At 36.8% G+C, this 15,089-nt stretch overlaps 1 protein-coding gene across 2 annotated transcripts in view; it reads right to left on the bottom strand.

The window, feature by feature from the left end:
• LOC127412844 (calnexin-like) overlaps nucleotides 1-13,970 on the bottom strand; it is a 31,361-nt gene extending 17,391 nt beyond the window's left edge. The window contains exons 1-5 of one of the 2 annotated variants that reach the window (XM_051649514.1): nucleotides 13,909-13,970; nucleotides 1,920-2,114; nucleotides 1,532-1,605; nucleotides 1,336-1,394; nucleotides 457-598 (exon numbers count right to left, since the gene is read on the bottom strand). In XM_051649514.1, coding sequence (XP_051505474.1) covers nucleotides 457-598; nucleotides 1,336-1,394; nucleotides 1,532-1,605; nucleotides 1,920-2,114; nucleotides 13,909-13,956 — 518 coding nt within the window. In that variant the 5' untranslated portion in view covers nucleotides 13,957-13,970. Of the gene's footprint in view, nucleotides 1-456; nucleotides 599-1,335; nucleotides 1,395-1,531; nucleotides 1,606-1,919; nucleotides 2,115-13,540; nucleotides 13,565-13,908 lie in introns of those variants that run through there. The other variant, XM_051649515.1, reaches the window with a different exon arrangement.
• Between the last annotated feature and the right edge of the window lie 1,119 nt (nucleotides 13,971-15,089).

The following is a 15,089-nucleotide window of genomic DNA, read 5'->3' as shown; positions in this document are numbered from 1 at the left end:
AAGTTATACACATCTGGGATGGCATGCGGGTGAGTAAATGATGAGATCATTTTAATTTTTGGGTGAACTATTCCTTTTAAGTTGGCCTCATGTGGTTTAGCTGATAGGCCAGCTGACAAATGCCCAAAACCGCTCTAACAAAACCATCTACATAGACCAGCCTAACCAGCTTGGACAGGCTGTGAGACCCGCTAACCACCTTATGCTGGTTTAAAATGATTTTATCAACAGGGCACGGTCAAATAATTGATTTACAGCAATGTACTGCAATACTTGGTGAATTCAACTTGGCGAGTCACAATATGTGGTGTATCACAGCTTGTGCATTAAGGTACTGCTTTATCATATGATCCCTAACAATTTACACCACTGTAGGAATGTGCGTAATATCTGACACTAAATATGATATTATTTCATCTAGACAGGCTCAAACAAAGAACAGGCATGTGCACTCACTGGACTATGAGGGGTTTGGTGTCAAAAGTAAAAGGTCGCAGTAGGAGAGCAGAGATGGCGTGATGTTTGGCTCTGGATTTCAGCACCAGACCTTTATCACCTGGGAGTTTAGTGTCCTGCATCTCTTCCACCTCCCATTTACCTGAGGACAACATAGCAGTTACTCGTCTGCCACAATAACGTAATGCATTTGAATGATCGGAATTATTATTATCAATAATATAATTATTTAATCTTTAAATATACAATTACTCTCATTTGAGGGGCTTTTCTCAGCTAATATTTATATATGCAATTAATTAATCGGCATATCATGTCATTAATTTTATTAAAAATAAAAAAATAATTCCCCCCTTTTCTCCCCAATTTGGAATGCCCAATTCCCAATGCGCTCCAAGTCCTAGTGGTGGCGTAGTGACTCGCCTCAATCCGGGTGGCGGAGGACGAATCTCAGTTGCCTCCGCGTCCGAGACCGTCAATCCGCACATCTTATCACGTGGCTTGTTGAGCGCATTACCGCGGGTGGAGGCTTCACGCTATTCCCCGTGGCATCCACGCACAACTCACCACGCACCCCACCAAGAGCGAGAATCACATTATGGCGACCACGAGGAGGTTACCCCACGTAACTCTACCCTCCCTAGCAACTGGGCCAATTTGGTTGCTTGGGAGATCTGGCTGGAGACACTCAGCACAAATTTGATTAAAATTTGTAAATATTTACAGCCCAATTAGCAAGTAAAACTTAATGGCACCTTTTAAAAGTGCTTTACAAAAAATATAAAAACATAAATGTTACAAACCTAGAATGAAAAGTAATACTTAATAATAGAATAAAGATGTGTATTTTCTAATTTATCTTGAGAAACCAAAACTCACCATCATACTTTGCAATTTCCTCATCAATACCATCCTTCTTGGCCTGGGATAAAACCCACCTAGCGATGAAAACAAAAACAACATTCAACAATCTAGGCAAAATCCTTATCTTTATAGATCCATAGCCCTTATCACAAATTCAAGACAAAAATAAATCTTTTGAAAATATGCTGTGTGAGGATGGAAGATATCTTACCCTTGAAGTGTGCCTTTATCAAATGACTCAGCAAAGTAGTGCTCTCCCATTGGCTCTGGAGCTTTATAAGTCACCTGGAATAAAGATGTTTTGGACAACATTAAACCAATTCTTTCATTAAATCAATCTTTTTCAGAATAGCGAAAATGTTTAATCTGGATGCAAGTTTCGGCGGAAGACTTCAATTTCAGACTGTTCCTCACACTAAGCTATTGTAAGACTTCAGAATAATTGAAATGTCTAGAGACTGCTTTTATGCAGTTTTTAGTCTTTTATGAAGCTTGAGCAACGTGCTCACTATGAACTGTTGTCGTGTATAAAAAAAAAGAGCAGTGTCAAGATTCTTAAAAAGGTTCAAGAGCCAATCAAAGATTATTATTGGTCTTACAGTGGGTACTGGTGGGGCTGTGGGGGCTTTCTGTTCCTCTTCCTCAACATCTTCCTCCGGTATGTAATCTGTAGCATCCTCCACGTCCATATCCATGTCATCAGGTTCCTCCTGCGCCCTCACATGACCCATGAGAGCAAGACACAGACTCAAAGAGAACAGTGATACACATAACCGCATCTTCAGCTCCATAGTCTACAGACACAAGAACAAACAAATTAATTAAGGATGGATCAGGATGGTCAACAAGTTGTCTGCAAATGGACTAGTCGGTTTGTGAGGTGGACTAGTGAGATTTAGACTTTTCTGTTAATATTTTTTAAGCGCCAGTGTTTTAAAGGGATGAATTTAAAGACTTAACGTTGAACAGAGGTTTTAAGTGTGCTGACAAACTGACTGACTAAAAATATTAATAAATAAAAAATATTGCAAAAACAAAACTACATAAACTCTAGCCAATTCATCGACGTCGCTAATATATTGTCAGCAAGTTAAAACCCTCTCAGAGAAGTACCTAATTCATACTTTTTAAAATTCTGCCACTCTGAGCCACTAAAGCACCTCTTTAGCAAATTTGCCACGAGATCCTATTCTCACATGCAAATCAGCTTTGCGTAGAACAGCAGCAAACTACTATTAACAAGTTATCCGCAAATAAAGAGTTCATGCATCATTTTTTTTTTTACGGTAACCGCCACCAATAACACATTTCAAAACAATTACCGTCAGACTTCAAAACTCTGCTGTGAGCAATGTTATTATATTTTATAGCAATATCCCAATACAGATACTGGTTTTGGAATTGGGTTCGATACCGTGCTTATGTACTTGTTAAATTGCTCTGATACCATCTGACGTACAAATGTCATTGCTCAAATATTCAGCTCACAAATTAAAATCAAGTTATGTTCTAGTGTGATCATTAAACCGGAAAAGCTGCGATTTAATGAGATAAATATATAGTTTGCATGTGCTGCGTGCTTCAAAGTGAGTGTGGAGCCAGTGTTGTGCACTCCGGTACACAATACCTTTTAGAGTTCCTTGACTCATACACGGAAAACACCTTCATGTGCGTTGTTTGTAGCAGATGACAACAAGCAGAGCGCTCATTTACTCTGTCTGCACGAAGCACGTGCAGACTACTGTACATATTTATTTAATGAAACAGCAACCTTTAGTGGTGTAATAATCACATGGGGCCACGTAGCAACCAGCTTTTCCAGAGGTGAGAATATACCGTCAAAAACAGACAGAAACGGAAAGGCTTCACTACAAAATAAAAGCTTCCGCCAAAATAAAAGCTAAATTTAAAAAGTAAGACAAATGTATCACTACTGTATAGTTAGGTAATATCTGTCCTTTGTAGTCTTCTGATGTCTGATTCTGTAGCTGAACCAACCCAGACAGTTATTGAAGAGCAGAGGACAGGCTCAATGACCGCTGCTGATAAAGTTCTACTCAGCGGTCATTTAGTCTGTCCTCTACACTTCAATAACTGTCTGGTTTGGTTCAGCTACGAAATCAGACATCAGAAGACTACAAAGGACAGTTCGGACTGCTGAGAGGATTATTGGTTGCCCACTGCCCCCCCCGCCACTTCAAGAACTATACACTTCCAGACTGAGGAAAAAGGCTGGAAAAATCACTCTGGACCCCACTCACCCTGCCCACTACCTTTTTGAACTGTTGCCTTCTGGCCGACGCTTCAGAGCTCTGAGCACCAGAACCATCAGGTTTTCCCCCAGGCTATCCATCTCATGAACAGTTAAAACTGCCCCATTGAGCAATAATTAATGTGCAATACACAGCTTAGTCTTTATATTTATCCAACATATCCTACCTCTTCTGCCATTACATTCCCTTGTACTGTACATAACCGATTTGTATTTAGATTTGCACTACATGTGTATGTATGTGTGTGTATATGTATGTATGTGTGTATAATATATATATATTAGTCTATTGTGTATTCTATATATACACTTTTCTTTTCAATATTTATATTTTATTCAATTTTAATTATTTCTTAAAAGTCTTGTTGCTGTTTTTTTGTATTGTTGTGTACTGGAAGCTCCTGTCACCAAGACAAATGCCTTGTATGTGAGCTTTATTGCCAAGTTTCTTACATTGTAATTCTAATCCCTTACAAAAAACAAAACAAAAATCTAAACAAGCCGCAAATTTGCCACTCATTATTTTCACAAACAAATGAGCTTTTGATTTGCCGCAAATGTTTGCAGCTGTTCGCCGGTAGTGGTGAACCTCCAGCAAACCTTTGGCAACAATGGACAATTTGCCGCAAATCTAATTTGCATGTGAAAATTAGCAGTGGTGAATTTGCAGCAAGTTTGCCATGAACTCTTGATTTCTGTAAGGGATTCACTACTACTACTACTAATTGTATTATATTTAAGCTATATGGCACATCTGTGATGCTCTTTTATGCAGCACCTTTTTAACAAAAATAACTAATATTTTAGCTTGGATTGTGCTGAAGCACTTTTTTCTTATTTTTTTATAAAAATAATACAGTATTATGTAGAAAATTAATTGTTTGATTAAAGTTTTAATTTATTTAGAAACCATTTTGATACAAAATGTTTTTTTTAAATTAACTGTTGATCTGTTGAAAAAAATAAAACAAAAAACAGGAATCGTTATCGGCGAGCACTGAAAAGGAAGTACTCGTACTTGTTCTAAAAAGAAAATTGTATCGGGACATCCCTAATATTTCACTTTTCATAGTTTTTTTTTGTGTGTGTGTAAAGATAGTGTTGTGCAAAATAAGAATTAAAAGTTTAGTTATTTTGACAATTTATTTGTTGAATATTTGTCTCCAACCATTATACCAGACTTCCTTAAAGCAGATGTAACCTTTTCAGTGTTAAAAATACTTTCTTCAATCCCAGCTTAATATGCAGATAAAACTAGAAGTAAGCCATTCAGAGGTTAATATTCTCAAACTGAAAACAGTGTCTCTGTGGTGATATACATTTTTGTTTTGAGTGACCCACTTGGGCCCACCCCAACAATGATACTCAAACAATAGCGTGAGTTAGGGGCGGGACAATCCAACTGTTTGACCAACAGCAGACAAGGGCCGTATTCAGAAAGCCGTTTTGAAAACATTGTTTATTTTTGCAATTCCATTCAGTGGTGCTAATGTTGCAGAAATTACATCAACTTTAAGTCTGACTAGACGTTCAGACAATGGACACATTTCACATTTCTGGGTTTGTAATGTACAAGTAAACTATTACGGGGTAAGCTTCTATAGCTGTGAATGGGAAACCACAGTAGATATTATTTTTGTGTTCCCATTTGCACCCGCGGAGAAAGATACCAACTTTACGGTCACACTCTCAGCAGCTGTATTAGAAACTCCATTGTAGCACTTTAAAAAAAAATTAATAATGGCAGGGTAATAATAAAAAGTGTTATAAATGTACACTCGTGCAAAAAAGTTTGCTAGATTTACGCTGCTAAATAAGGCTGAAACGCATCATCACAGCCTGTGTGTCTATGGTTAGTTTATCCACTCGCCTTGAACGAATTAATGTCCAAACAAACAAACAAAAGTTTCTGGAAAACAATATGACATTTTAACATCCATTCAACCAGTGTAACAGTTCAACATGGTATGTGTTGGCATTTGCCCTAGACAGTGCGGTCATAACAGACTGAACAAATTAAACAGTTGATTATGTTAAGGGTCAATGAAAGTTTGTCCTTTTAAGCAACAGTGGGGAACAAAATAGACTAAAGACACAAGATATCACCTCCAGGGCATATCTAAATCCAACACACTTGCACCCCAAAACAAACCAGAAGCCTCATAATGTACTGTTAACAGTGGCGTGTAGTTGTCGGGATGTGGTGTATAGACATGTAGCCATCTCAGGGTCTCCCTGACTCCTGTTGCCATGGCGATGGTAAAGAGGCGGAGCTCTGCAGCATCAGCCCCTTTGCTTTAATAAGATTTACCCCAGTGTGATTACACACACAACCTGTGTGCACACTAGGGCTGGGCGATAGGACGATGTAATCGGATATCGACGATGTCTTTCAAAGATCCCGATGCCAATTGTGAACAGACAATGATTGACAATATCGGGAATTGGCAATGAATCTGGGATGTCGCCAAATATATTAAACAGTGGCCAGGGTGTGAAACTAGCACCCGCCACCCGCAAAATGACGCATGACAAGAAATGCTGTTAGTCACAAAGACACGCACTTGAAGAAACACACTTTATTATATTTTTAAGAACAGACAAAAGAAAAGCCGTCAATGCTGGTGTCCGATTCGCCGTTTGTTCAGAGGTGTGCAGCACGAGCCTGTCATGTGGAACAAGCGCATCTCTTTTTTTCTCCATTTCATTCGTCTGAAAACTATTTGCAAGAATAACGTCATCTATGAGAATGCTGCAAATGATCTCCGATCATCTCAGGAGGTGCTGTGAGTTTAGTTCTCTTTATTTCCATGCGGTTGGCATGCATTGTGAACGCAACTCTGCAGGTTCAGTAATATATATCTTTCTATTAAAGAAACAAATACAAAAGTGATTAAATCATAAATGTAATACGAGACACGTTCACCTTGAACATAAAATTGAGTTTTATTTTATTTCTTTAGGCAGCATTAACTGTATGCTATTACCAAAACGCAACAAACACAAATTCGATAAGAACACACATTTGGCAGCATTATTTTGGGAACACAAGGGAATTTATTAGGCTTATTTATTTTGATTATAATTGTCTTTAGTTCTTAATCTGTAGGTTATTATTAATTTTCCACCTGTTGTCATTGATGGATGCTTGAGTGATGGCAGATGGAGCCACTGGAGAAGGTAAATGTTTGGATTTGGGGAGGTGGTTATATATGATTTTTTTGATCACAACGTTATTTTATTGCTTTTTTCATTTAAAGTGCTATTTGAATTTAGAAATGTCATTTGTTTATGTTTTTCGTGTTTCAATAAATGAATTACATTTTTAAAGCAAAATCAATAAAGTAAAAATATTCCCCGACCCTCGGCACAGGGGCTGACGATGTAATCAGATATTGCGATATTTTTTAAGGCTATTATCTTTAAAATATTTTTTACATATCGCCCAGCCCTAGTGCACACAGATATATTATAACATGCAAATACACACATTCTGGCTCTTTAAATAGAAGAGCCAGAATGTGTGACACAGTTTACCCCAAGTGTCATATCAATTGAAGTATCAATTGTTTGCAGGGGACAGTTGCTGTGAAAAATACTCTTATGGCCAATATTAACTCAATTTCAATACCAAACACCCTTGCTTTGCTTTCTGAAACCCTTGCTCTCGCCCTTGCTCTCTCCAGTGTGAGTATGATTACTCTCATTTGCTTCATGAGCAGGGCATTAGAGTGCTGTTACACCATTCCTGAGGGGTTTCCAGAGACCAAAAAAATCCTAAACAGGCCCAACACCCGTGTTTAAAAACGCGTACATATATACTCAAGTGTACCCCCACAGACGATGATCTTAAAACACTCAGGATTAGCACAATTGGACCAGAGGTGCCAACAATGTCTTATAGCAACACATTGCCATGGCAGCGAAACACAACAAAAATTACTCCCAGCAAACGAATTTCACTGAGCTCTATGTAAGCAAAAATAAAACCCCTCTTATACACAAAACCATCCCCAGATAGCACACATAAGCTACATCTCTGAGATGTCTGTTTAAAAGAGTGTCATCTGCTAAACATCTTTAAAAGATCAGATTTATAAACAAAGAAGAATGATTTTTTTTTTTTTACATCAGTGAAGAAACATCTTGTGGATGTATTGCAGATATAAAACACAATTCAACCTAAAAAATACATCTAGATGTAAACATGCACATCAAATAGACGGCTGGGTAATGTATGTGCACGATCAGGGTCAGGTCTAATTAGAGACAGACCAATATTTCAGCCAAACTGATTAATCGGGCAATATTTGACCATTTAGAGAAAAATTATAATTTGCTTAATTTACACTTGGTAATATATATTTTATTTGCAAAATACTTTAAAACTTGCAGCAAAACCGTTTGACACAAAGCTCTGTTGCATGTGAAAATCTAAACTTACATTTGCAGGAAATGTGTTTGTAAACGGAAGTGTATCGGTTCTAAATATGCCGACAGGCTTGTCAAAGGATAACACAGTGAATTCAGTTAGGGGTGCATGATATATCGGTGGCCGATATATTATTGACCGATAACAAGGAAAATCAAAATATTATATTCATGCAGCTAGTGGAATTACCGCTGATAATTTGTTACAGTTTATTTGTTTGAAAAGTAAAATTATCGGTTATCGGCCACAATGAGCTGTGAAATATCGGTTATCAACTTTGTCCCAGAAATTTCAGTGTGTATCCCTATATGGAATGAACTGAGTAAATATTGCATTCAATACTATATGTATTTTTATTTTAGCAATTTTTATACATCTCACTTCATTAAATAGTATTATGTATATATTATCATATTAGTTGTATGGAACCCTTTTCAATAGATATCTGCATATCAGTTCTTGAATACCAATTTCGTTTGACTACTAGATTTTTTTATAAACTTTATGGCAAAACAATAGTGATATTTTGCCGGTGTGCTGGTAAACTATCAGCAGAAACATGTTAGTAATACAAAACTCATTGAGTTCAGACAAATTTAAGCTAAGAGTTACATTAGTATTTACTCTCAGACCCTGTTTACACCTGGCATTAGGGTGCATTTCAGGTGATCCGATCACAAGTGGTCAGCACTAAATACAGGTCTAAAACGTTTTGGGATTGGATCACAAAATCGACATATGGAGGTAGTCAAAAATGCATGCGACCACATTGCATTTGAGATGTAAACGCTTATCTGTCTTTAATGTGTCCCGGATACCAGTGATAGTATTTAAGGGCAAAATCCTGGAGTTGGGGATCCCTGGGGCTATGTAAGGGCTTTGTAAGTACAAGTGTGTATAGACAGAATTATAATGGGATGGGGGTTACAGGATACACCAATCCTGACCCATCTGTTGCTCCAATGAACTAATAGTCACCCTAATGCCACTGATCATCTGTGGGCGTAAAGCGATTACACATAACACACCAGCACCAGTCCTCCATATTCAGCACTACATGGCTAATCTGCATTGAACATTAGCATAAGATCAAAACTAAACATGCAAAAAAAAAGCATTTCTGCATCACCACAATGCTAACAATGGTAAAATGGTGGCCATCACTGTTAGATGGTATAAAAGAGTGGTAATGGGAGTAATTCCATTCCTAAAATAAAAAAAACTTGGAGAGGAAAACGGCATCTCTCATGGGTAAAATCAATAGTGTGATGATTACACAGATTGTTGCGCCCTGCCAGACAGACTGAATGGCGTATGGAAAGCTGGCGAGCTCTCACCTTGCAGCTGGCGTCTCAAAATATTGATACAACACTATTTTTACATCATGACCCATGTGCTTCAAGAACGGTAAGTTATCTTTCTAACAAACAAATGAGATGCTAGAAAACAGTTTTTTTTCAAAAGCATACACAGTAGAGAGCGCAACATTCTGGTTCCGGAAGTAAAAATCCCATTCATTTTCCCATAGGGGAATTAATTTTAAATGATTACATACAAACCTTAAAAGACAAACCTACAGTGAGCTCCAAGCATGTTAATTGACGGTATATGCTTCTGTTGATGGCATCAGCTCACGTTTATTTTATTTTTAAAACCAGTGGTAAAAAACTATACTATCAATGATAATGAGGGGGGAAAGAACCACCAAATCGCAGCAAAAGAGACCAACAGCTAAAGGCAACTTCCATGAAGCACTGCAAATGATGCAATCGAGTTGGTTTCCCAACACTCTCAAAAATATATTGTTTCTACACTTATACAATCAACAACTTTTAATAGATTTTTTCATAACATTTAATTCAGTTAGACTACGTGAACTGCAATGTATCATGGAACTGTGGTTCATTCCTTCACGATAAATGTCTTTTACCTTTGTCATTTTGTCCAATTTGCAAATACTTTCTTGCTTCAAATCAAAATTTGTAATGTTATGATTCAACTCAGAACTGGTTGGTTTGGTTCATGGTTTCATAAGATTTCTTAGGAAAGATTTTATGAAATCCATATAGACAAAATTAATGGGAAAAATAATTCTGAAACCAAGGCGGCTCATTAAGTGGATGGGCACTGTTGCGCTCTATAGCAGCGCTCACCAAATATGGGTTTTTCAATGGTTCACACCAATACAAAGTATAGAGCAAGATGGCCGATGACTGTAATCTAACAAATACATAATGATTTAATAACATCAAATGAGACAAAGAAAATTGCTGAAATTAAATGAACACTTTAATAATTTTTTTCTAATACAGAAAAATGTGCATTATTCATTCATTCATTGACAGTGCGGTCAGTAGATTTTGAAACTGACACAAGGGGAACTTGCACTTCTGTTAATCTGCCAAAATGTGGATAATCTCAAAATGGACAAATATTGGCCAATTAAAAAGTTTGTTCACCCGAAAATTTAAATTTTGCCATCATTTACTTACCCTCATGTCGTTCTAGACCGTGTGACTTACTTTCTTCCATGGAACACAAAATGAAATGTGAAGCAGAATGTTAGGAAATGAAACATATTTTGTGTATCACAGAAGAAAGTAAGTCATACATGTTTGAAACAAATCAAATGTGAGTAAATTCTTTTTTTAATTTTCATCTTTCATTTTTGGATGATCTAACCCTTTAAAAGGTGACGTATCATGTTTTTGATGTTAAAATATTCCCGTTGAAGGATCATTAGAAGGTATGGCATATGTCCTGAGGGCTAGAAGTGCTAGTGTGCACACTTCAGATTCAGACCAGAAGGTCTGGACTGGACTAACTTCATCCTGTCCCCTTTAAAACAAACAACTGCGACTGAAAGAGAAAGACATTCAGCATGGCATTACTAACAGACAGCAAGCTGCTCTAAATTCAGTTTGGAAAGAGATCTGCTGTGCTGATTAAATACAGCTGATCCATTAGACCTGTCACAGAACATGTTGATGAAACCCACAGCCACAGACTCATCCACCCTTATCAATACATCTAATTAGCCAGTGTGGGTTTAATACAAAAACAGTCCTCCATGGGAGCCATAAATGGACGATTACTAGGAGTGGGTAAAAATACAGATTTTCCGATGCATCATGATCTTCATTTAAATGATATGGATTCTTAAATCCCAAGATCGATCTTTTATTCTATGCGCAGCGCTCCACAACAATGAGAGCAAATCACTCGTGTTTTGTGCTATGCATCTAAAAATGAATCTATTTGGCAACTGGCCGATAAATGTTCAGATTTCACTCACCAGTAATTGTTTAGTATAGTGGTGGAGTATTCAGCAGTTAGGGTAAGATCATTTCACTGCATATTGAGAGTAAAAGTTGTTCTGTGTAATGTGTGTCAAAAGACGAGATCCACGCAACCCATTTGTCATTGAATAATGTCTCTTTTAATACCCTTTCTGTTCTCTAGTCAGCTGTTAATCAGAAACAACAAAAAATAAACATTTAACTCTAATCTGGCATAGCAAGGATGAGGTAAAGTCATTCGAGTCCTCTCTCGTTAACATGCGCTCATTTACAGAAATGTGGGGGGGTTTTTTTGTGTTTTTTTTTTTTAAAGAGACAGTACCGGTTTTAGCGCGTGTTCAACAAATCAATGTTATTATTTGTAAACAGTACAAATTATGCAATTAAACAAACAAGTCAAAAAATATATATTTTATGCAATATAATATCATATGTATTGACTGAATACATGGATTGGTTAATTTTTAAAATACTAAAATGTGACAAATGATGAAAAACTAAAACAATCTAAGTCAAATTTATATTTCCTTCATGTACCTAGATAAAAGGTCCCCTGTATAATTAACAGCATTAACTGGGGAAGAATTTCGTTGATTTGCAAACAAAAAGGACATTATAACTGAAATATACCCATATTACTTGATATTGAATCGAAATCAAAAGCTTGTGAATCGGAATCGAAAAATCGGTATCAATACCCAGCCCTAATGATTACTTAATTTTATTACACTGGTCTCAGGAATACATGATTCAAATTGGCCAATCGCAGATTTCTGCAGTCAGATATGTTTGTATAATGCCTGCTGAACAGTATAATTGACCATTGTCCCAGGCAACCTACATAGCTATGCTAGTTTAATGTCGCTTGTCTACACTCATTCTTCTCACATATTACAATAATTTCAACAATATTTGGAAAGTAGCCACATAATAAACTAGATAAAGTCAGCTGATTATTAATAAACCTATAAGTATGGGTTTAATTTGTGATAATAACTGGCTGATTGTACATAATTCCTTACATTTTTGTTATAAAACATCCCAAACTGCTAGTTTAATGATTGCTCAAGGCAGGTAGTCATTATGTCAGACTATATGGTGTGGTTAAGCCACATGCGGAGGTCCCAGCACGGCCCAACTGGGGGTTAGTTCAATGAAGCAGTGAATGAACACACACTTTAAGAACACATGGCTAAGCCTCTTTACACTCGAATGCCACAGATCTGTAGTTGAGACGATGGGGGAAGGTACTATTTTACCAGCAAACCACAAAGTGCGCTAGTGAACTGTGACAAGATGCCTCTGAGCAGGATACAGACCGTAAAAGTGAACAGATAAAAGCGTGTTGATAATTTACATGACCTAGTTTGTGAATATCAACAACTAGGTAATTTAATTAGTGTTTTAAAGAAATAGTTCACCCAGAAATGAAAACTGTTTCATCATTATGCCATGCAGAATCTTTCTTTTGTGTTTCACAGAGGAAAGAAAGTCATATGGATTTGGAACAACATGAGGGTGAGTAAAGGATGACAGAATTTTCATTTGTGGGTGAACTATCCCTTTAAGAAAGTTCAGTTGCATGTTCACACACAGTTGGGTGAGAACAATTTTCTTGCTAGAATTATTTGCATGACCTTTAATACGTGGAAAGGAGGAGTCTTATCCAACATGAACCAATATTTTTCTGGTCTTATGTTATACTCAAATCTTATTTATGTTACCGGACCATGAAAATGCCAGAGTATCTCTCACGTGACCTCTAGCTCGCCTCTTTTAAAGGGCGGAAGTGACTCGAACTGGTTCAACTGACATGTGCTGTTCTAGTACAGCCGGTTTGGCTTTTCCGCATATCCCACCACACACATCAACGCTATTCTAGAAACATCCATTTATGAATTCATACTGAAAGCAAAAGACAAAACTGAGTGATATTTGATCATTGCATATAAAACTGTCAGCAGAACCGGAGAACCTAAGATTAAAGTATGAAAATCAATGCAAATAGGCCTTACTACAACAATAATATACAATATAATATATATATATAATTATATGTATAACACCTGCCAATTCATGCATGTTGCATTTAGAGGGCAATTTCTAACTTTGTATGCAACAGTACACGCTTATACTCTTACATTTTTCATGCAAAGGTTAATTAAACTTCATATATGCATAAATAATTCCTAAAAAGCAAACCAAGATGATACTGACCATCTTAAACGAAACAAAAATCAATCCAGTCACCCCTAAAATTAGAGAAAACTACATTTACTATTCATTTGACAGCGTTTAGATTCCACCTAATATGCACATAAATCACATGATCAATAACATTAAATTAGTTTGTTGGCTTTGATTATATGACATATTTCATTGACACCTGTTTCAGCTAGCTTAGCACAATCCTTAGCTGGCCTTTAGATCTACACACAATTTCAGAGTTCCACACTAATAAACTCAAGATAAACCATCTATTCCCGCTCGGCTTAAAATAACTCTTCAGTTACATACATTCTGCATGCACTAAAATACCGCACCGGAATCAGTATGGCTCAGATTTGCTGGTTTCGTGTACTCACCCCTGCGTACTGATGCAGCACTCCGCCTGCGACTCCAGCGCATAACATGTGACTATGCACGATGAATCCCGGAGCTGAAGCTCCGCCTTCCGCGCAATCCGATTGGCTACTGCATTGAGCTCGGACGTGTTGATTGTACAGATTTTATGTCTGTCATGGACTGACGTCTCCGCCTCTGACCTGCACCTCGTGGACACCGCTGATTGGCCGTCGAGTATGCGGAAATAGACGCTTATTGGATGAGGCACGCTAGTAGTGAGTGAGGATCGTAAAATATTTGTAATTTATGAAAATGTTGTTTACATCCTAAAGTGTTATAAATAATATAATGTTTTTGTTTTTTTAAGAAAAGCGAAAAAATAAATAAAAATGACAAAAATTCAAAAAAGCTTATCAAACTGTTTAAGGATATTTCAAATTAATTTATTTTAATTTTTAATATGACAATTGTAGTAGCTATGATATTTCGGAAACTATGGCTACCATGGTAAAAAATATATATATATATTTTGTAAAGAGTAAGTATTAATACAGGCAACATTACCTCAACATCACCACAGAGGTGCCTTTGATTCATTCAAGTTAACTTCACAAGCAGAAACAAGGTTTATCATTTATAATTCAGGGTACACTTGTGTGGATATTGAAATGTTTACATGGGAGAAAAAGTGAGGCTGGCAGAACATTTCCATAACAATTATTTTTAAACAAAACATTAAATCCATTCAAACTGTTATATTTATCCACCTGTTCTCTTTTAAGCTGATTTGCCTTTGAGTTTTACATTCAAATGTTTCACAGTCTTCAGTGTTTGAATTTGTGATTATCTTGATTGCATGTGTTTGTCATGCTAGTGAATCTTAACTTCAGTATTTGTTTTCAGGACACGCCCAAAAAAGCATCTGTTCTTCTTGTTTGTTTTGGGGGGGTGGTCATCATCTCATTAAGATCAGCTGATCGACTTCAGGGCACTTAGACAGGTGAAGCAGCCATCAAGGGCTTAACTGGTTGAGTGAAACTTGTTTATTATGACATTAACTTCTAAGGATTCCCCAAAGGTTTTGCCAGACATATGATGAAGATACAATGAGAATAAATAATCATAAAGGATGGGGTATAAGGGGTTATTTTAAGGGATTATCTGTTTATTACCATTTTCAGACTGGATTGAAACTTAATTT

The sequence above is a fragment of the Myxocyprinus asiaticus genome, chromosome 22 (assembly GCF_019703515.2).
Source record: "Myxocyprinus asiaticus isolate MX2 ecotype Aquarium Trade chromosome 22, UBuf_Myxa_2, whole genome shotgun sequence".
NCBI lineage: Eukaryota > Metazoa > Chordata > Actinopteri > Cypriniformes > Catostomidae > Myxocyprinus > Myxocyprinus asiaticus.
The sequence above is the reverse complement of the archived record's forward strand: the minus strand, read 5'-3'. Positions and strand labels throughout refer to the sequence as shown.